A 22698-nucleotide genomic window follows, 5' to 3' on the forward strand; every position below is an offset into this window, starting at 1 on the left:
CCATTGGTAGGCAGGGACAAGTGATATCAAAATATATTTTAAAGAGGTAAATTCAAAGTACATTAATTATTGATTTCTGTGGAAACAGCTATGAAAATAAGACCTTTTTTTTTTTTTTTAAGTGGGAGGGGTGGTGAATGAATGAACCCTGGGGCTTCCTGCATGCTAAGCCACAGGTACTCTACTTCTAAACTAATTCTCAGTCTGGAAATCAGATTTTTTTCAAGAGATTCATGGGTTCATTCACTGTCCTACTGAGAACAAATGAATCCTTGAACAAAACAGCCAGTGTGGGGATGGAAGATACATATTTGTACAATGTGCTCAGTTTGGTAACTAATTCTGTCTGAATGGTCAAGGTTCCATTTCAGAGATAGAAGAAGATGGAAAGGGACAGGAACAGGGACAAAGGATTGGGAGCAGAAGAGGGAAATATTTCTCTTGACTTTTTCTTCCCCTTACTGAAATTTAAGTATAGGCTTAAAAGGATGAAACATTCCATTTTGGTACTTTGTTCATATGTGAACTCTAAGTTTTAATAAATTTCCTTTTCCAAGCTACATTAAAATGATTTGTTCCATTGTTGACTTTATTATTATTGATTATATTATTATAACATTAGCATTTGAATCTGTGAAGTGCTGTAAGACAGTTTGTTAACAATTTGTCACGATACCTCTGCTGGGTAGGAGGATGATACACATCATTATCATTATTATTAAGATTTTCTTTTATAGCTTGTACCATGATAAATGATTTACAGATAAACATAGCAATGCTCAAGTTATTTATATCAAGTTAATTAATCATATTGATTTAACATCCTGTTCTGTTATTTAACTTTTCCCTTTTAGATGTTAGTTTTAGATCTAATTTTAGAATAAATAAATTAAGTTCAAATTTCAGAACTCTACATTAGTCCCTATATCTCATCTGAAAAATTATTAACATTTTCAATTCAATTTTAATAACTGCAGTTCCTCTATTAGAATGACCTTTTCCTTCCAAATATTTGAAGTAATTATAGTTAGGGAATAAAAGTATATAATGACAGTTTTCTTTTGATATTGAAAAGTCCTGCCTTAGTGACCTCACAGAACATGTTTTTCTTATCCTATGTTCACTTCCTTTGCAAAACAACCATAAAAAGTTGCCAAATCAGAAATACTAGAGTCACTCTGAGTTTCTTCCTTATGCAGTCAGTCACCAAACCTGCCGCTCTAATCTCTGTATATTTCAAATAGGTTCACTTTGCTCTAGCTGCAACCTCTGATCTATGTAATTTCTTTCCTACTACATTGGACCTGTCAACTCTATGAGATTAGGGCCTCCCATAGTTCTCTCCACTCTGTCCTCATCATTCAAGCACAGTGCTTAGAAACAGAGTAGCTTGTCATAAATTACTCCTGCAATGAGCATATTTTCTAAAATTTTTCTACACTACTATCAAAGAAACCTTTCCAAAATGCATACTGCATCTGTTCTTGGCCTCCTTTGCATAGAGTTCATTCATTATCTTTCAAGGTTAAATCTGAGCTCTCTTGCAGAGACAAATGAGGCCCTTCATTGTGTGGTTCCAATCAAACTCTCCCTATTCTCATTACATCCTCCTTCCAGTGAAACTCAACTCCCACTTCTACTGGGCTCTCTTTTTCTCTGTGCTCTGTATCTGCTGCTCATCCACAGTGTGCTCCCTACTCTTCCAGTAGGCACTATTCAGGGCACCTTTTGGGTACCATCTTTTCTCCAGTGATATCCCTTGTCTCCAGCTTGGTATGGTGCCTCCTCTGTATTTTTATAGCTCTTCATTTCTATCGCTCTCAGACCATGTTTCACGAAAACATGTAAATCCAAAACTCATGCATATCACCTCTACATCCAGGACAACGTCATAATTCTACAATATGTGCTCCATAAAACTAAATTAAGAACTACAGAGAATGTAAAATATGATGAAGTATGCAGTGCTAAGAATGTCGAGTATATGGTCTGAGAGAACCCTGTCATCATAATTTTTAAAACAAACCTGAACAAACCTATTAGTTTATTGAAGGCTAATTTCCAACCATGTGTAATTGGGGGCTCCTTGACTAGAGCTAAAACTCAGGTGAGCTTTCTAACTCTCACAGTTTACCCTGCTGGATCTACACTGATAAAATTACCTAGTAGGGTAGAAGTATGATGGAAACAAGTAATTCAAGAATCTTAAATTACTTGTTCCCACCATACTTCTACCCTACTAGGTAATTTTATCAGCAATGTTCTTTAAGGCTCTCTGCCCATTTTTCAGAGGTTGCTTCTGTTCCCAAAAGTCCATTTTTGGTCTTCCTACTATATCATTTCTTTGGGATAACTAAGTTAACTTGGTCAATTTTGCCCCTGCTGGCCACATTTTATGGAATAGAAGAGAAAAAGAAAAATGAGAGCTGCTTTATAAAGGCTGTAATAAAAAAGTAGACAATGATGTTGATGAGTATGTGAAGAATTTGGAAACACCATATATTGCTGGTGAGAATGGAAACTGGTACAACTGCTATGGAAAACAGTCCAGCCATTCCTCAAGAAGTTAAAAATAGAGTTGTCATTTTACTCAGCATTTCCATGCTTGAGTATAGTCCAAAGAGAATGGAACACATATATCCACTCAAAAATCTTATAAATGAATATTTAAGAAGTATTTATAACAGATAAATAGTGGAACAAATAATCATGAATTAAGGAATTGGTAAACAAAATGTGGTATATCCACAAGAAGGAAAGATGTTTTGATATACACTACAGTATGGACGATCCCTGAAAAATATTATGCTAAATAAGTAAAAGAAACTAAGTAAAAAGTCATGCATTGTATGATTCTGTTTATATGAAATGTTCATAATAGGCAAATCTAGCAGTGCAGCATAGCTACTCGTATACCCTTGACAGAAGAATGGTCCTCCTCTATTGGGGAAGGTCGTCCTCTTCAACTAAACACACAGTTTAGGGAGGAAAGCACATGGAGCAGTGAGGGAGGAAGGGGACACCTGCCTAGCCAGCCAGATGAGTGGAATCAACCCTGGCAATCAATTTATTCTTATTTTGTTCATGTCACAGACAGATCGCCCTCACATCCCAGAATAATAGTGATGGATGCATTGTTACTACAGAGCTCTCCCTTATGCACCAGGGATATATTACAAGGGGATGTCTGAAATTTTGGAAAGTACCAAACCCTATTCTTTTTGTTTATAAGTTATTCTCCATGTACATAGATCTTTATTTTATGTATTTATCTTTATGTGGTGCTGAGGATTGAACCCAGTGCCTCACATGTGCTAGACAAACACTCTACTATTGAGCCATGACCTCAGTCCCCAAACCATATTCTTTCAATGCCTTTTCATATATATATATATATATATATATATACATATACATATTCAATTTATAAATTTGGTGAAATAAAAAATTAACAATAATAACTAATATTGACATAGCAAAATTATAACAATATAATATGCTAAAAGTTATGCCAAGTTCATCTCTCTCAAAATGTTTTATTATACAGTACTTTTCTTTGTTGTGATGATGAGAGATAAAATAAAGTGAGTTAATGACACAGGCATTTAAGGTTACTATACAATATTACACAGAAGTTACTAGAACACAAGCACCACAGCAATTTATCTGGTAACTGAGACAGTTAGTAAGTGACTAACAGAAGAGTGTGGATTTGCTGGATGAAGGAATGATTAACATCCTGGGCGAGATGGAGCACAATTTTGCAAGATTTCATCATGCGACTCAAAGAGTATACAATTTAAACATAAGAATTGTTCATTTCTGGAATTTTCCACTTAATATTTCCAAACTGAGATTTACCATGAATAACTGAAACAGCAGAAAGTGAAGCTGTAGATAAGAAGCAACTACTGTATACTAAAGACCATGAAAATATACACTTTAAGAGTAAATTCTAAGACATGTAAATTATAAAAGCAAGGAATTATAGGAGTGAAATTGATGGTTAACATTGCTAAATATTGTATTTATTTACTCTGAATTTTTGTATTGCAGGGATAAAACTACACAAAGGATTTACAAAGAAAAGAATCTGTAATTAAAATCTCTGTGTGGTGCATTATGTGTGTGTATATGATATGTCATAGATATGTACACAGACATATGCATATACACAGAATGTTTCTACTACTAAATAAACAGGTGGATGATGGATGATAGATGATTAAAGACAAAGTAACACATGAAGTTTTCAAAACATGGCTACATTAATTCAGGATAAATAGAATTTAATCTTGTGATGGCTAAATATTAATATAAACTACTAGGATTTTGATTGACAGATAAAATACTGACACTTATTTAGGAGAGATTTTTCTTGAACATTAGGCTTTTTAAAAAGTTCTTTAAAACTTTCACTGCAATGATAGACAGATCTACTTGTTATTATTTTTATGCAAACCTTTATCACTTACAAGAAATAAAGTTTTTATATTATTTCTATAAGGAATAAAGTGAAAAATTGAGTGGATAAAAATATAGAGTGGTTGGAGTTACAACACTGACCTCTATCTGATTTTTCTCCCTCAGGAGATATATTGTTAAATAAGCAATTTCAGTGTTTAGCTTTGTATTCCTTTGGTAAATTCACTTTTCTGCTATCCTGTATAATTTCTTTATAAAGTTTTCTAAGACATTACAACCTAAGACTCCAAATGGAATGAATATGATTTTCTGCATTCTCAAAATAAAAAGAAATTTTAAATTTTACCTCTATTTTTATACCTATGACTTAATATTTTAAGATTCTGCTCTAAAGGTTGAAAACACCTTTTATATTAAAATAGTGAACATTTTCATTTACTATGCATGTATAAGATTAAAGCTAATTCAAAGATATTTTAGAGAGTACATAATGTTTCTAACAACACACATTGAAATTCTTGACATTCTCCTTTTAACAACAATGGAAACAAAAATATGCATATTTGTTCAATCATATGCAGACATAATTTTCTTGGACAATGAAGTAGCAAAAAAATTGATACTATACTTCAATTAAGGCTCTCTTAACTTTTAGAAATCTAGCTTTGAAATGCTTAATAGTTTTTCATGTTTTATTAACACAGAAGGGCAAATCAATCCAAGATTCCTGGTGCACTTGTAACCCTTTGTTTCAACTGCAACCTAATGTTCTATTCAAAATCTTATTTTGAAATCTGCAAAATATGGTGGAGTCTGGGTGGCAAATGGTAACAGAAGTAATCATTTGCATTCAGATATTTTATGAAGAGGCAATGTGTGTATATCTAACTTCACCCATTAAAAACTGATATTCTTCAATGGATTCATTTAATTTACTTTATGGGGAAAATTTTTATGTTTGAATTTCAGTCATAAATGACTCTTTGAAATGTAAAGTTAAATTTTCAGCTATATAGAACAATAAAACCAAAATTACTTCTCTATCTTTTATTTTTGAAGTGCTCAAATTTCTTTTGTGGTTCGTCAAACACCACTTGCATTCATTCAGAAATGAAACCTGCTTAATTAGGTATTGAAATATTCTGTTTCCTACATTTTATTAAATTATAAGCCAAGCTAGTTGCACAGTAAAATTGTAAAAAATGCTAAAATTAAAATCCTCTCATTACAGATATAATTTTTGTTTATTTGAGATATTATCCATACATATGTATACTATGTGTAATATTTTAAGGTTCCTGGTGATAGAGAAATTAATAATTAATGAGCTCAAATTTCTTATTTAAGTCTTCTAATCAGTCATATTTGTTATCTTCTCAAATATTCATAATAGGTATTTTTTCCTTAAATGCATGGGATTATCCTATTTTATTTTGCACAAGAATGCCAAATAACATATGTTAAAAGGAAGAACTATAAAATCACGCAATGTGTAGATTCATATAATGTGAGATAGTGTATCAGAGGCAATGCATGCCAAGCAAGCAGCACATTTTACATTCTGACGCACTTTTTGAGCCTTGTTTTACTCACGTAATTTGGGCTTCAGATGTATTTCTCAATTGCTCACTGCAGAATAGCTGCAGAACTGAAACAAAACCTTCAGTATAAAAATGACAACCCTTTTGTTTCCACTAAATCCGTATTCTGTCATGCACTGGCAGGGAGCTTCCCAGTCCTGTTCTCTGCCAGTCCTTACCAGTTTGCCAATTATACAAGCTGCTTCCCCAGACATCAGACACAAATTCCACAAGACTGCTGTGCAAGCGTACCCTAATTAACCATCAGCTTAATTAGACAATTTACTGTGTAATTAGCAGGCAATTAGTCAACACCTCTCAGATCTTATTGACTGCTGTGACAGCCTTTCCGTCTTTTGCACATTCCCACATTCCAATACACAACAGCGACTGTGTTTCTAGCACTCTTAAACCCTGTACAACATGGTTCTGGATGGACAAGTGGGTAATATTATATAACAAAGGAAAAAATCAATATGGAGTCTGTCCAATTATTGAACTGTTTACAAACATCTTTTATTTAATACCCAAAGTCCAATATCATAGATACTTTAGTACCTGCTTCAAAAATGGCTTTGGAACCCACTTCTTAATGTGTTCTATTTCGTGTTTTAATGTAAAACACTTTAAATTACATTTACTATAGATTATTCCCCATAACTTGGTATGCCTACAGTAATTTGAGCAAACTTTCTGATCTGTGTGTAGGAGCTCTACTTGACTCAATTTCACTAATGTTAATAGCAGTTATAGATACAAATCCCTCACACACTGGTGGAATGTACTCTTGGGTAAGGAAACATTCTCTAGATTTCTCTCAATCAACTATGAAAAGGTTTAGAAACCAGGAATCACAATCTGGTGTTTTAACACTTACATTAACACTTACTAATTTTATATAAATAAGCATTTTTTAAAAAGCTATTCTCTGAACCCATGGATATGTCAAGTAACACCCAAAGCTCTTTGCAGTGCAATTTCTGACTCTAATAAAATACTTTCTGTCTTCTGGGAATTTCATAATTGGTAACTAATGAGATCTCAACTGCTATAAGGAAGAATGATGCTTTATCTTTTTTTCTTTCTTAAAGAGGATAAATTTTATTAAGTGATTTAGAAGTTGAAAAATCTTCCATTAATGAAAACAAAAAATAATTTGACCACTCTTTCAAAGTTTAAATGGCTAACGGTCATCTACACTTCCTGATATCTGATAAGCTTCAAGAAGTATAAACTACTTATGACAACAGAGTTATTCCTGCATTATTTAGCTTTTCCATTAGCAACATTTTTCTCTTTCTTCTTTTTGTACATCAGTACCTAAAATTTTCAAACATGGAAAACAATAAGAGGTGCAAATTGGAGGAACTTGGAAAAGGCCATTGTGACTGTACATCAATTAGTACAAAGTAAAGAAAAAATGGGGTGAGATTCAGGAGATAGAAGGTATATGGTAAAAATGAGTTGTATAAGAATTCAGGATTTTATTTTAAGGGTTACAGGAAACCATGGTAATGCTTTAAGCAAAAAAGGGCATAGTCTAAATTATATGAGATCATTCTGTTTGCCAGTAGAAATGCAATTGAGGGTAAGATTGGAAACAATGAGGTCGGTATATAGTACTAAGTAAGAAATGTGGGGTCTTTGATGTAGGTAATCCTAGTAGAGAAGAGTAATTAATTTCTATAAAATTATATCTATTAATGGTTTAGTCTGTTACAGAGATTATAGTAACAAAGATCAAAATTTTCATTGAAATAGTCATTTATATGTTATAAATTATTTCTGCCTCTTTATTTAAAAATCAATCTAAGCATCACTAGAATACTATAAGGAAAGCAAAAAAAAAATTCTGGTCTGATCTTATAAGTGAACATGCTAAAGTTTAGAGAAGTTAAATAATTTTACACTCCTATTACTTAAAAAGGGTTAAAAATTCTTCAAATTAAAAAGAGACCATTATAATACTTCAATAATGACTACTGTAGAATTTACCATGAAAAACACAATTTAAAATTTAAGAGTATATATTTTATCCCTGCAGCTGTCTGCATGCAAGCTTGTTTCTCTATTTTCATTTTACAATACTTAACAAGAGAATTTTAGCTACTTCTGGTTCTGTGTTGTGTATACAACCATACTTCCTTTCATATTGATCAATAAAAAATTTCAAATTTTAATGCCTGTTTTCTTTATTTCCCCATTTAAAAACTACATACAATGAAGTGGCTGCCTGTCTTATGCTGAGTATTTTAGAAGATCCAAACACAGTAGAAAACTCTTATTCACAGTTACATTTTCTGTGTTTCCAGTTGCCCATTATCATTCATGGCCAAAAATATTAAAAGATTAAATTATTTATTAAATAAATAATTCATAAATTTCTTTGTTTTTAGTTTTTGTACTGGGGACTAAACCCAGGGGCACTTAACCACTACCACGTCTGCAGTACTTTCTTTTTTTTTTTTTTTTTTATTTTGAGATAGGGTCTTGCTAAGTTTTTTAGGGCCTTGCTAAATTGCTAAGGCTGGCTTTGAACTTGCAATCCTCCTACTTCCGCCTCCCGAAGTACTGGGATTACAGGCATGCACTACTGCACCCAGCATGTAAGCTAGACACAATTCTGAATAGCTTTATAAAATTTCATGCCATTTTGCTTTACCGTGCCCAGGATATAAATTATCCCTTTGTCCAGAGTATCCATGCTGTATATACTACCTCTCCATTAGTTACTTAGGAGCTATCTGGAATATAAGATTGACTATCATGGTATCTTGGTGCTTTAGTTCAAGTAATCTTTGTGTAGAAGTCTAACAACACAATACCTATGTCGCTTACTTCACTTTATCTCATCATGTATGTATTGTATCATTTCACATCATAACAAATAGAAAACAAGTACAGTACAATAAGATGTTTCAAGAGGGAGAGAGACCACAATCATTTAACTTTTTTTGTATTATTGTTTAAATTGTTCTGTTATTAATAATTATTTTTGTTAATATGATACTATGTTTAACTTATAAATTCAATTCTATCATAGGTATCCATGTATGGGGTAAAAACACAGTATATTTAGAGTTTGAAATTATCTGTTGGGGTTCTTAGAATATTCCCCCCATATGAGGGAAAACTACCATATCCTATGGCATAGAATTCCAACCACCAGAAACACAAGGAAGAAATGGATCCTGCTGTGATGCTCTGAAGCCTGTCTTGCATTTGTGTTGCAGCTGTACTTCCCATGGCTCAGCCAATGACTGAACAGGGCAGGAATACTAAACAGCCATCTCCAAGAGACACAAAGACTCCTCAGTAGTTTTGATCAAGTTTGCTTAGAGTGCAAGCATTCTTGGATGCCTCCCTCAAACCTTCCTTCTCTTTGTTTTACTCAGAGCCAGACTTGTATTGTTATCTTATGGCTCTCAACCTTCCTCACCTCCCTCTATAATTTATCCCATAGGGATTTCACCTAATAAATACATATTTAGTTTCATCTTGGCAACTGCTTCTTGGAAGACCTGGAATGATACCTGCTGCCATTTAAAAAAAATTACATGACACACACAAAATCTAGAAAAAAGATTCAGTATGAGAGAACTTTTGTGAAATGTAAGGTTTTTAATAATGCCTTTTCATATAATTAATGTTGTCAATAATTAAATTTTGACCTAGATATTAAAAGAGTATAAGACTGTACATTTTCACTGAGACTTTAAGGAAGACTGAAATAAGCTACAAAAATAAATTTTCCCCTTGCAGTAACATCCAGGTGGATGACAAAAACCTGCTCAGGGAACTCTTATACCCTTTGTTCTAATAAGGATACACAAAAAGTTAAGGACATTAGTGATTAATGAAATGATTTCTTTGGAGTATGCTGATGGTGTGTTCTGAGTCCCTCTGCCATCCCAAGTCACAAGTCAAGGATTAAACAGATCACTCAGTACACTTCATATGGGCACCTTGCAGTTCTTCTTTTCCACTTTGGAGGGATGGCTCACAGTGTACTGTGTCCCAATCTGCTTGATATATCTAAAAGGTGAGGTGTCACTTGACAACTGCTAGAAGATGAACTCAAAGAAATGTACCTTTATGACAACCAACCTGCATTCTAGGATTTGTCAGGATAAAGGACATGTAAGATTTTCCTCTGGTAAAGGTACCCTATAAAATAAGATGCTATGAGGTCTCAAGCTCTACTATAGGGAAAAGCAAACAAATCTCAGCAGAGGAAAGTTAAGAGTGCTCAGTGTGCTCCCACAAGTTGTGCAGGGAGTAAGCCATGACCAAAGAAAGACTCCAAAGAACCATGGGGGAATTCCCAAGGGACCCGAAGAATGTTTGAAGAATGTTTGAATGTGCCTACAAGAAGGGTCATTCTAAAAAATGTCTGTCTCTTTAAGAAGAATATTGGCGTTGTATAAAATTATATTTACCAAGAATGTGAAAATAGTTTTCATGCTAGTAAAATTTATCAATTTGATTTCCATATTATTGCTAAACAGGGAAGTACTTAATCAGCAGTGCTATAGATCCCTTCATTCACAAGGCCTGAAGGTCATAGAACCTGACTTCAAGAAGCTTGTATTAGGCAAGGAAAAATTAGCCAACTTTTAAAGAATCATTTACATCTTGTATCAATTTAGTAAGACTCTATACAAGCCCAGAATGTGGAGAAAGAGCAATTAATTAACACAGCTACAGAGGACACTTGTTGTCAGTGGCCTTTAAATATTAGAAGAGTATAAGATACCTTCTTATGAGTGAGGAATGGTAAAACCAAGGTAAAGATGATAGAAACATAAACCTGCTGAATAAGGCTGTTTTATCAGAAAAGAATCTGCAGGAGGGGAGAACTGAAAGTTGTTAAAACAGTGAATGGAGATGTGCTGTGATCAACAATGGCCTCCAAGTTGAATTATGTAAACCCTCTGTTTAAAACCTCTTCATAGTCCCTCTTATCTACACAATCACATTGAAATCCCCAGATAACAGGAAGTCCCTATTGTCTCTACAAGTGCTTATGCCATTTTATGACTATGCTGAATTTTAAATATTCTTGGCACCCTCATGATAGATATCCACTGCTATATCTTCTGTCCAAAATAAAGACACAAGTCAAATGTGAAGTTAATTTTCTTGTTTAAAAAAAGGGGGATTGGAGATGCTGCTTATTAAGCAACATTTCAGTCAAAAAATTTTCTGTTGCCTTATGTTAACATCATAATGCACATACTTTCTGAGCTAGAGTTTAGGTTCTCTATAACAAAGAGTAACACACACACACACACACACACACAATCCCAGGCAGTGCCTAAGAAACGTTTGAGCGAATGAGATTTTTTTTAAAAGGAAATAAAGGGAATTGGTAAAATATTTCAGTTGCATTGAGTTTAGTGAATAACCTTAACTTAACACTTTATTTAATGACATTTTAAGGGAAATTTTAACATTAATAGAGGGTGAATTTGGCAGAAGAGAAGCTAAAATCTGTTCTAAACATGAGATATTGTGGGAAAACATGCAAATGAATAAGCAAAGCATGATGCAAAGGGCAGTGGGCTGAACTAAAGACAAAGAAGCAGAGGAGGATGTAGGGTAAAAAAAAAATTAGTGGGTATCTTACAGGGCAGCTGACTGACTCTAACATATCAGTAACTTCCTTGAGTTATTAATGTTATCTTGTTTTTTTATGCATCTTATTTCAGAAACAGTGGTGATTGAATATGAATCACATTGCAAGTACTATAAGAAAATGAAGTACAAGGAGAACTATAATAGTACTAAGATTTGAATAAATCTTGTAACAAAACAGCCAATGTAGGTAGGTTCTTTATAAAAAAAAAAATGACAGTGGAGTAATCACGGTTTTATAAAGTATTTTTTAAGAAGGATTAAGAATATGCCTACATAGTAATGACTAGAATCTTGTTAAAAAGCAATAAAGAAAATACAAAGGCAAGGACAGTATTATGGAATTCAATCCATCTTAATTACAACCAAAGATTGCTTCATCTACATATATCCAGAATATGGAAACTTTTAACTAGTCAAATTTAAAATCTGCAAAATAATTATGTGAGACAGCATAAGGACAATATCACACTCTCAAACAGCAGGACTATATTTTCAGGAAATTTCCATTAGTAATAATTATGATAATTTTCCATTAACTTTGACCAATTTCTTAAAAAAAAGATTGGGTGTGGTGGTGTAGCCCTATAATCCCAGCTAATCAGGAGTCTGGGGCAGGAGATCACAAGTTCAAGGTCAACTTGTACACTTTAGCAAGACTCTGTCTCAAAACAAAATAAAATGGCTATGTCATGTCAGGATGTAGCTCAGTGGTAGAGCACTATTGGGTTTAATCTCAGTTTGGAAAGAGAGAAGAGGGTGTGGAAGGAAAGAAAGAGAGAGAAAGAGAAAGGAAGCAAGCAAGCTGACTGAATAAGAGGTATTTTCCATTACAAGGTAGCTTCATCTACCAGCTAACCTGAATCAAAATTATACACATCAATTTCTATTATTAAAAAGTCTATTTGAATCTCACCTTGTCCTCTCTATCAAAATGATTAACTAATTAACAAGTGTGAAATCACAGCCTGAAACAGAGAAGAAGTGAGGATGTAATTATATTGGAAAATTGATTAGTCTGCTTTATAGTCAACTAGCCCAAATTTGAAATAAAGTATAAAAAATTATTTAGAGCAATTTGAATAACTTTAACCATGTGCATGTTCACAATTATCACTTTGGCCATTATTAAAGAATTTTACTTAGTATTAGAAATATATTATTACTTTGAGCTTGCAAACATCTTAATTTATACTTCCATTTAATGAACTAAGTCCAGCAAACATGGTGTAACTGGCAAGAAAAATTAATTTAGAACTTTGGAGAGACACAATTGTGTATTTATTATTCTCCCTTGAAAGATTTAGCTTGTATACTGAAGACATACTCAGGTGAGTGAGTGTGCAAAAACACACTTATACAAGCACACACATACATTCTTTTGTTGTTAAGAAGATGTGCCGTCACAGAAGAGCCAGGTAAACAATAGTAAACACTGGATTAAACACTCGATTAAAACTCCTACAAAGCTAGTACATGTGAACTGTGCCTTTTTATAAACTCATCCTTTATCATTTGAGAATAAGTCAATTTTATAAATTTTAATAATGAAAGCCTAAATAATAATCAAAGGAACTAGCTAGGTTGCAAACTCTTGGTACAATGAAATCATTTTGGTTTCTAGCATGTTAAAAGACTCCAACGTGAATTTACATTAATTATGTTTAAATAATTATAACTGCTTAGTTAATTTTAGTTAATGTATAACTATATATCAGGAGAACAATATTATACAGTGAAGAGAAATTAACTATGTACAAAATTTGAAACTAGCATGACAGTAAAAACAACACCATGAACTACTATTCGTGTATTGTTTCATAGAACTTTATGATGAAGTAACAGAAATTATTGATAATAATAAAATAAATCAGTTTGATTTAATGTTTTAAAACTATCCAGATCTTTACTTCTAATAAAACCTTCAAAAATAAGTTACAGAAGTAAACACAATATTCTGTTTTATAATCCAAAGAAAATTAGCCAGGCTCCAAAATATTACATAACATATTTATGAAACTTTCAGCTTTAAATATTATTTTTATCATTTATTGTCCTGAAAATGGTATTCTTCAATTCTTGTCTGGTTGATAGGTGCTAGTAATTTGTGCAATTTGTGCAAATTCAGGCACAACTCCCTCTCAATTAAGATAATGTGGACTGAAACAACTTTCTTGAAATCCACATGGGGGAACAGACAACCTACATGGTAAAACATCTGCAAAACTTATTATGAGAAGTAAAACAGGACTATTTAGAAAGGAAAAAGAAAAGGCTTATGGATACAGCATGAGAGCTGTCTCTAAGAAACTGAAAAGCTGTCATGTGGAATTGTGGTCCAAATTAGAATCCTGTAATTATCCATTCATCTAACAAGTATGCATTGAGTCCTTCCTATCTGCCAGACCTTGTTCTTGGCACTGGTCATGCAATAGTGAGCAAGAAACACAATATCCCTTTCTTATGGAGCCTACTTCAAGAGGCTATAAAACAGAAAACAAACACACAAACAAATAAATAATCAAGAGCATGGCCATTTTATATAGTATAAAGTACAGTGAAGAAAAAAACACCAGTGTAATGTAGCACAAAAGCTTGAGTTTTGAATGGTCAGCAAAGGCTTCTCCAAGGAGAAAATTTTAATCTGAGAATAAAATCAGATGCAAAAACTGGTTATGTAAAGATTTGACAGCAGAACATTCCAGAAAGAGTAATCAAGGAAAACGGCCCTGAAGAATGGAAGTTGCCATGTTGGAAGACTAAAATGAAGGCCAATGTGGCTGGAGAAGAGCAGCACAGGGAATTGGAATGGAATGACTGTGGATTCTCAAAGGTTGTAAATCAAAATGCTCTCTTTCTCACTGGAGTTTCTATGTATTTCTCAATAGAAATATAAGCATAGCCAGGTACTTTACTTCCATAGGAGGAAAGCCCTTGGTGTCCTTGATCTACTTAACTCTGGGTCTCCGCAGAACACTGATGCAAACAACCTTCATTTGGGACAAAGTAACAAGGTTCTGAAATGATAAATTATGAAGAATCCTACAATAGTGGAGAAACCTACGACTTGTATCAAACAGATCTTGGTTCAAATCTTGATATGGTAGGTTTCAGCCTTTTAATAGGAGGAGCTATTGCCATGCCTTTTCATTCTGATCTGGCCTTGACTTGCCCTATCAATAGAACCCAATGAAAACTGGATTGTGCTTCTTTTAAGCTTCTGCCTCAAAACCACTTGGAATTTCTCCTCTCGCCTTTTTGGAACCAGTAACACTACCTTGTAAATAAGCCCCATATAGCCACTTTGAAGATGAGACCATATGGAGATAACAGACTTGACATGCCTACTGAGGATTCAGACTGAGGAAGAAAGGCCATTCACCAGTCCACCACCAGCCAGTCTGTCAAGTGACTGCAAATACATGAGTGAAAACTAGTAACACCAGTGGAGCAAGGGCTAGCCAATCCCCTGAGCCCTGACAGCATTGCCAAACTATAGAAACAGAGAAGGTAACTTATTGCTGTTTTGAACTAAATTGTGGGATAATATGATATGTAATAATAGATAAATGATACAAAAATCTTTATGCTTGCTAGCATAGCAAATTTAAAAATGTGTAGCATTGTCTTTGAGATTGTGAGTTAGGCAGAAGCTTAAAAAACCAAGAGTAGGCTGTTAGTAAATGCTGAAAAAATGTCGAACAAACTGTTAGCAGAGGCTTAAAATGTGCTAAGAAAATTTTTACTGGGGGCTGGGGAAAAAGCCAAAAACATTGTTGGGGATAATTCAAAAATATAAAACATACTTAATGCATTTATGGATCTGAGGAAGAAAATTTCTAGACAGAATGCTGGAAGTATCAGTAGAATGTATATAACCAAGTATAATATGAAAATAAAGAGCTAAAGGAGGATATATTTAATTTGCTAAACAAAACTTAGACCAAGTCAAAAAGTGCCAGTGCTGGCTGAGCTAGAAAATAAAGGTATTCTTTATTATAAGTCTCTCCTATATGAAAAAAAGATTTTCAAAGGAAATTATCTTACAGTAAATATTACATCAAGAATGTTTTAGTAAGACTGTTACAACTTTAGGATGGTTCCAGGCAGGTCCTAGTAGAATCTTAGGTAGAAAATAAGAAAATAGGACATCCACTGTGAGTGAGGACTAAAACAACAATTAAAAAGGAAGAGAGGATTGGGGATCTTAACCTTCTTTTCAGGAGTAGGAACATGCTGAGAGTGACTCAGCTGCCAACATGGACCATCACTGACAATTTACTGGGTATGGGGGCAAACCTCAAAATCAACAGCCCAGTGGACAAAGACATAGTAGGTAGGAAAAATAAATGAAGAAATCACTACCAGGGAGCAGAATAGGATCCTAAATAGAAACTTCCCTCATTGCTAGAGTTCAGAGCCCTGAAAAAGTGCTAAACTATTTCAAAATTGCTATGGACATTTGAATGCTATGTGTCTTCCATTTCTCCTATTCCTGAATGAGAGTAGTGTGGTTGGCTTGACCCTGGTGTTTTATGTTGGGAGTATGGGGAACAGATAACTTGTTTCAAAGTAACTTCAGATGCATTGGGACCCAGTGAGGTCACAAGGTCATGGAAGTTCAGCCTAATGTCATTAATCAAGGTATTTTAGTTTCTTAGAAAGAGTTGGATGTACTTTTGCTTGTGGGAAGAATATAAAATTATTATTAGTAGAGGACAAGTGAAGACTGTTTGGAAAGGTGGCTGCAATCTGTACGCCTGTCCCTTTGTGATATGATTTGTGATTCTTTTGTCAATAATGGATGGTAGGATGGTATTTACCTATTTCTTGAATATAAACTGATTGTGTGACTTGCTTTGATCAAAAGAATAGTAGGAGCAACACTGAGTGCTTTAGAGTCCTCATCTCAATAGGTCTTATAGCTTCCATTCTTGTTCCCCTTAGAACATTGCTACTACCTTGTGAACAAGTCCAAACTAGCCTTCTTGATAATGAAACACCATAAGGAAAGAAAGACAATGAAGAGACAGAGAGGAACTCAGCAATTACAGCAATCCCACCTGAGGCTCCAGATTCCTTACAATACTTTGCCAGTCTCCAGGCATCCACCAGAGGACTACAAATGCATGAATGAGCCCTGAAGACACAATGTGAAGCAGAAGAGCTGTCCACATGAGCTCAGCCCAAATTTCCAACATATATGATTGTGAGTAAATAGGTAGTTGTGTTGAGTCCTGGGTAATTTATTTAAATTTCTCAGCCTATTACTTCATCTGAAAACAAAACAATATCGAGCTTACAGGGATATTGTGTGAATTAAGCAAAATAAATTATGAAAAACATTTAGTCTGTGCATTCTAAGCACTGGATAAATGGTAGTGAATATGTGAATAACAATGACAACTATGGCAACCATAACAACCTATACTGTTGAACAATATGTTCACAATAGTGATCTAGAAGCAACTTTGGATAGAAACTAGAGTCTCCCAGGCCAAAGTTTTTTTCTGTGCACTATACTTTCTGTCAATAATTGTTAGCCATTCTTTAGGGTATTTTTTTTTTTTTTTTGTATTTTTTTGTACGGGGGTGGGGGTGGGCAGACTGTGTTTTAAAATCAATTTATTTGTATTAAATTGCACTAATTCATTACATAATTTTTCAGAGAGCAGAATTATAGATGAAACTCATGAGAAGGCTGATTTGGAGTCAATAAAATAGATCTTTCCATAGCTATCACAGGCTGCATCGCCTTAAAAATGTAGTATATTCCTTGTCACTATAAGTGTCCATGAGCAGGTCACATTTCTTCTGTCAGGACTACTGATGCATGAGCTTACATAATTGGGCCAGATGATTTTTATGTCTTTTCCTAATATGTGGTACTCTTTCTGTTTTCTCAATAATCCTCTGCATTTTAAAGGCTTATTCAACAACCTAAGTCTTAAAGTATAATCCATGCATGTAGAAATTTCACTGACATTTTCATCTTTAGACTGGTGCAGATGTATTACAGAAACAAGATAGGATATGAAAATTTTTGAATTGGCCTTTTCACCTTTGATTTAGATCAATACTCAGAATAGCCAATTGTTTTATGTGTTAACTATCTGTTCATATGGCTGGGGAAAAACTCAATATGCTGGTGACAAAAATCTATTTATTCATTTATTAATTCATTTATCCAATGAATATTCATGAAACATTTATCAAACCTTCCTATAAACTAAGCATTGTGCTGTGTAGTATAAGGTTGTATTTTACAGAAATAGCTACAATCAATACTTTGACACCAAAGAAATAATGAAGAGTCTTAAATATTTGGGGGTTTTTAGTTTTCTGTATTTTATGTATTAGAGACCCATTTTACCTACCTATTTACCTAATCATTTAATACTTATTACAATGTTACATATTCATTCAAGACTTTTTCTTACTAAAAATTACAATATATACGTACATTTGGAATACAGAATATGAGTTCTCAGGACACAATTTAGAGTCATGATTAATTAAAAAAAATGTTTTGATCCATTTCCTATCAATATAATGTGAACAGAGATCATGGGATTATTTTATGTGAAGTCCAAAACATTTCTAGTACTCCTAGTTAAAAAGAGCACCTCTCTGTTTTGTCATGTTAGTTTAGCTTTAATTAAGTTTGACAGGTTGATTTCTCTCCCATCTTTTTAATTTAAATTTGAACTGAATATTTATTTATGCAATATAATTTTATTTTAAATATTATTTTATCATTCTTAAAAAACAAATAGAATATCAAGAAAAGCAATTTAGTTATTTTGGGAAATTTTTAGACTGATTTGGAATGGAAGAATATAGTTAATAAAAGCCATCTTTGATGTTATTTAACACAAAAGCAAACATAGATCTTTTTATATTTGACATTAAAAATCTGATCATTTGCCTCCCTAAAGAAAGCACATACAGTTTTTATACAGACTGCACAGTAAAGAATAATAATATTTCTGTTTACTGAGATATCAACTGGCATTTCACTGTAAGTCAATGGTCTATCGTTGCTACAGCGTATTAGACCTCAATCTGGCATCTACAAATGTCAAGAGTATAAAAAAAATATAGGATGAAAATCAAAAGCATGTTCTGAACTCCCACAAAAAAAAAAAAAGGGAAACAAAGTTCACCTAAACGTATTTGCTGCAGAAATCAGTGCAATATTCAGCTGTCAATCTAGAAAAACAAGGGAGCCACACTGTCAGTAGGACAGGATAATAAAATTTCCAGCAGATGTTCAGGCAGGGCTCTAATTTTTTACTGAACTCCCTTGGTAAGCATTTAATTTCTTTATCATATGCAGGCTCGGCAAATTGTACTTCATCAAAACTGCATTGTGAAATATTAATATTTCATATGATAACAAAACTCTATAGACTAACCTTTGTCATATGAAAAGCATCCAAATTTCAAATGTCAAGATTCTGAATTTTAATACATTTTAAATAGATTCTTGAATTGGCATAATAAATTATAATAAGACTAATCTCAATTGGTATGCTATAATTTCACACAAATGTATAGTACATATAATGCTTTAATAGATGTCTTTGGTAAAAGTCTGCAGAAAAAAAAACAAATAAAATGGTGTATGCTACAACATTTCATCAGTAAGAAATTCATAATACATAATTATATATTTGTAATATTTAATCACTAATTAGGGACAATATAAAAAAAACAAATATAGTTCTTTATCAGGAAAATGGGATATTCTGCATACTTATGTATAGGAAGTGATCTTTTTTGAAAATGACATTATATAAATGCAAGGTAGCTTTGTTATTTTTGTCATTTAAAAATCAGCAAAATGTGTTTAAAATAGTCTTTGCACATTACTTTTTTGTATTCACTAGCAAAAGAAGTAAAATAGGAAGTCTGAAAAGCCCTCCTTCTTTATGTTTCATGTGCCAAATTTAATTTGCATTTGTTCATAACTCCCCTTTTGAACCAGCATCACAGACTTCTGAATTGATAGATTAAATTTAAATTGGAGGTTTAGGAGAAAGTTAGCTTCCACATTTATTTCTGCTGGTGATCCTAATAAAGGCAAGTGCTCCTGGGTTACTGAAAGACACAGCATCACAAATCAATGCATGTCACCAACAGAGGAAAGACTGATGTTTCTGATTAATCAGAACTCAATTTCTGCAAGCAAAGAAAATCCAAAGCAAATTCCTTTTTGCCTAATTCTTCACTTATACATGTTTAAACCCATATTTCAGTTTTCACATATGTATTCTAAAATAGCATAACAGGTATAGTTATTCAATGCTATCTGAGACTGTTTTCCTCAACAGATTGAACATTTGATTACAGTTCTCCAGTAACTCTTAAAGGATGGGTTGAAAAAAGACAAATATACTATTAATATTCTACAAGATTGTAAATAATTTATTCATGATATTCTAAAGTGGAATCCAGTTTATTCTGTTCATTTTTACACTTTGTTTAATGAAAGGCTTTCTAAAGAGTCAGTTGATTTATTTGAATAAAACATCTTTGTATTTAAATATAAAAATCTTTAAGAATATGTTTTCTCAGCACTGATTTTTCTAAGTTTTGAAGATTCATTCTATGGATTTTCTTGACCACACTTATACATAGTATCTTGTAAAGCTGTCAGAAGAAGACAGCTGTAATGTTTTACCCATAATAATGCCTGCTATTGATCCTAGTAAGAGAAGAAAGAGGGAGAGAATGTGCTTAATGGGGCATGTTTGTTCTCTATTATTTTCTTTGCCTAAGGAAGGCTGGTTTAAATAATGATACTCTTTCCTTAGTTGCTAGATTCACACATTCTTATACATTAATTATTACTAACTACCAGTTAGTACTAAATACACTGAGTGGCTTAGCAACTAAAATTTTTATCAATAAATGGCCTAAGAAATGTTAAATTCTGCTGCTGTCTTCTGATTTAAAGCCATCTATGGATATCACATTCCACTGCATAAATGGTCCTACTCTGAAAAAAATGCATATACATGGTTTGTGTACTTCAGATAACCAATCTCAACTTTAATATGTAGTTTATTTCCTACTAAGTATGTCCACTTGTGGTCTGGGTAGACTGATAATGTCTCATGAAACTCAGGGTATCTGTTTATTTGAAAAACTTACTATATTCAAAATCATGAAGAATCTTATTACAAACAACAACAAATATAGTGAGGGATTCTTTTTACATTAACTGGACCCCAGAATTTTGTATAAACCAAATTCATGGTCTCCTTAACTTCAAGTTGAAGCATATGTATACACATCTAAAAATCACAAAACAATAATATCACAAAACAATTAATGTCAAAAAACAATTAAAAATAGAACTAACATATAATCCAGTAATCCTAGTATTTGTTATATATCTAAAACAAATAAAATCAATATGTCCAAAACGTCTGCACTTCCATGTTCATTGCAGCACTATTCACAGCAATCAAGAAATGAGAACAACATAAGTCCATTGGTAGTATGTAAAATGGAATATACTGTTCATCCATAAAATGAAGGATAGCCTATCATTTTCATCCATGCAATGACATGGGTGGTACTAGGGATCATTACATTAAGTGAAATAAGCTAGATATAAGCAAACAAGTATTTCATGATTTCACTCATATGTTAAAAAAAGTTTATCTCATAGAGACTGGGGGTAGAATGGTGGTTACCAGAGGCTGAAGAGTGTCGGAGAAAAGGAGAAAGGACGGGGAGGGTTGATTAATGGATACTAAGCCACAGTTAGATAGAAGTTCTGGAGTACTACATTGCATAGTAGGATGACCATAGAAAACAATAATGTACTGTGTATTTGAAAAAAGAAAGAAATTTGATTATTTTAACCATTAAGAAACCATAAATGTTTGAAGAGATAGATATATTTAGCCTGATTTAAACATTACACAACATATACATATATCAAAACATTACATAGTATTCTATTAATATGTATAATTTTCATGTGTTTCAATAAAGAAAAAATGAAGAGTATATGGTTAAGTGAAAAATCACTTTTATAATATTTATACTTTTGATGCTTCCTATACAATACAAAATGAGAAATATATGCGATACCCCTGTTTCCACAGAATAGATGGGCTGAAAGGAAGTTAAAGCCTATTGTGTTATGACAATATATAGTTAATAGTTTAATAGTTATTATATCTTGGTCATTATACTCACATTATATATTATTTATGCCTTAATTAAAGTACATACTAAACATTTAGGCAAAACTTCAAAAATATATTCTTACCTTATCAAGAGAGAAAGTTTTGGTCAAGGCAAAAGCCCATCCAGCTTCAAAAGCTCTTCGGATCATTGCAGAGTTGGTAGCTGGGGTTGCACTAGCAAGACCAAAAGGATTTATAAACTTCAATCCAGCCATTTCCACACTAATGTCCACCAGATCAATAGGAGTGTAAAAGAGGGGTAGTTCGGGCTTGGCAGAAACTGAAGCTCCATATTGTGACTGCAAAAAAAACAAAGAGTCAATAATTGCTATATCACATCTGAATTATCTATATAATTGTTTTATAAAAATCACTTCAACATACCATTTGAATTCATATAGATTACATCAGTCTGTTTACAATGATGAAAACTGGCTACAAGTCAGTTAGCAGTGAACCAAATTCATATGTAATTATCATTCTTTTCTAATTTAAAAGGCAGTATAGAGAGTATTAACAAAAATCAATTAAACAAACACACAACTCTATTTAAAACATACTGAGTTTCAAACACAAAAGGGAATAATTTTAGAATTTATCTCCCTGGTTCCATTAACACAGCTTCTTTGTACTTAATTTATGAAAATGTCTTAGTGCTCAGAGATATGGGCAACAGAAAGTCAGAGGCCTAAATTCAATTTCCAGTAATCTCACTACTGCTTATGTGATTTTAGGAAGCCACCTAACATGTCCCTGTGTTTTTTCCTCTATAGTTTTCAGTAAAGCAGTAGGAATGCCAGCTGCCTAATTTCCTGCCCCATGGGGATATTGGAAAATGCAGGAAATGA

General features: G+C 33.0%; 1 protein-coding gene across 1 annotated transcript in view; it reads right to left on the reverse strand.

The window, feature by feature from the left end:
• Positions 1-22698, reverse strand: part of Dpyd (dihydropyrimidine dehydrogenase) — a 798929-nt gene that overhangs the window by 384490 nt on the left and 391741 nt on the right. The window contains exon 13 of the mRNA XM_027935067.3: positions 21934-22149. Within this exon, the coding sequence (XP_027790868.1) occupies positions 21934-22149 (216 nt within the window). The remainder of the gene's footprint in view (positions 1-21933; positions 22150-22698) is intronic.

The sequence above is a fragment of the Marmota flaviventris genome, chromosome 10, assembly GCF_047511675.1.
Source record: "Marmota flaviventris isolate mMarFla1 chromosome 10, mMarFla1.hap1, whole genome shotgun sequence".
NCBI lineage: Eukaryota > Metazoa > Chordata > Mammalia > Rodentia > Sciuridae > Marmota > Marmota flaviventris.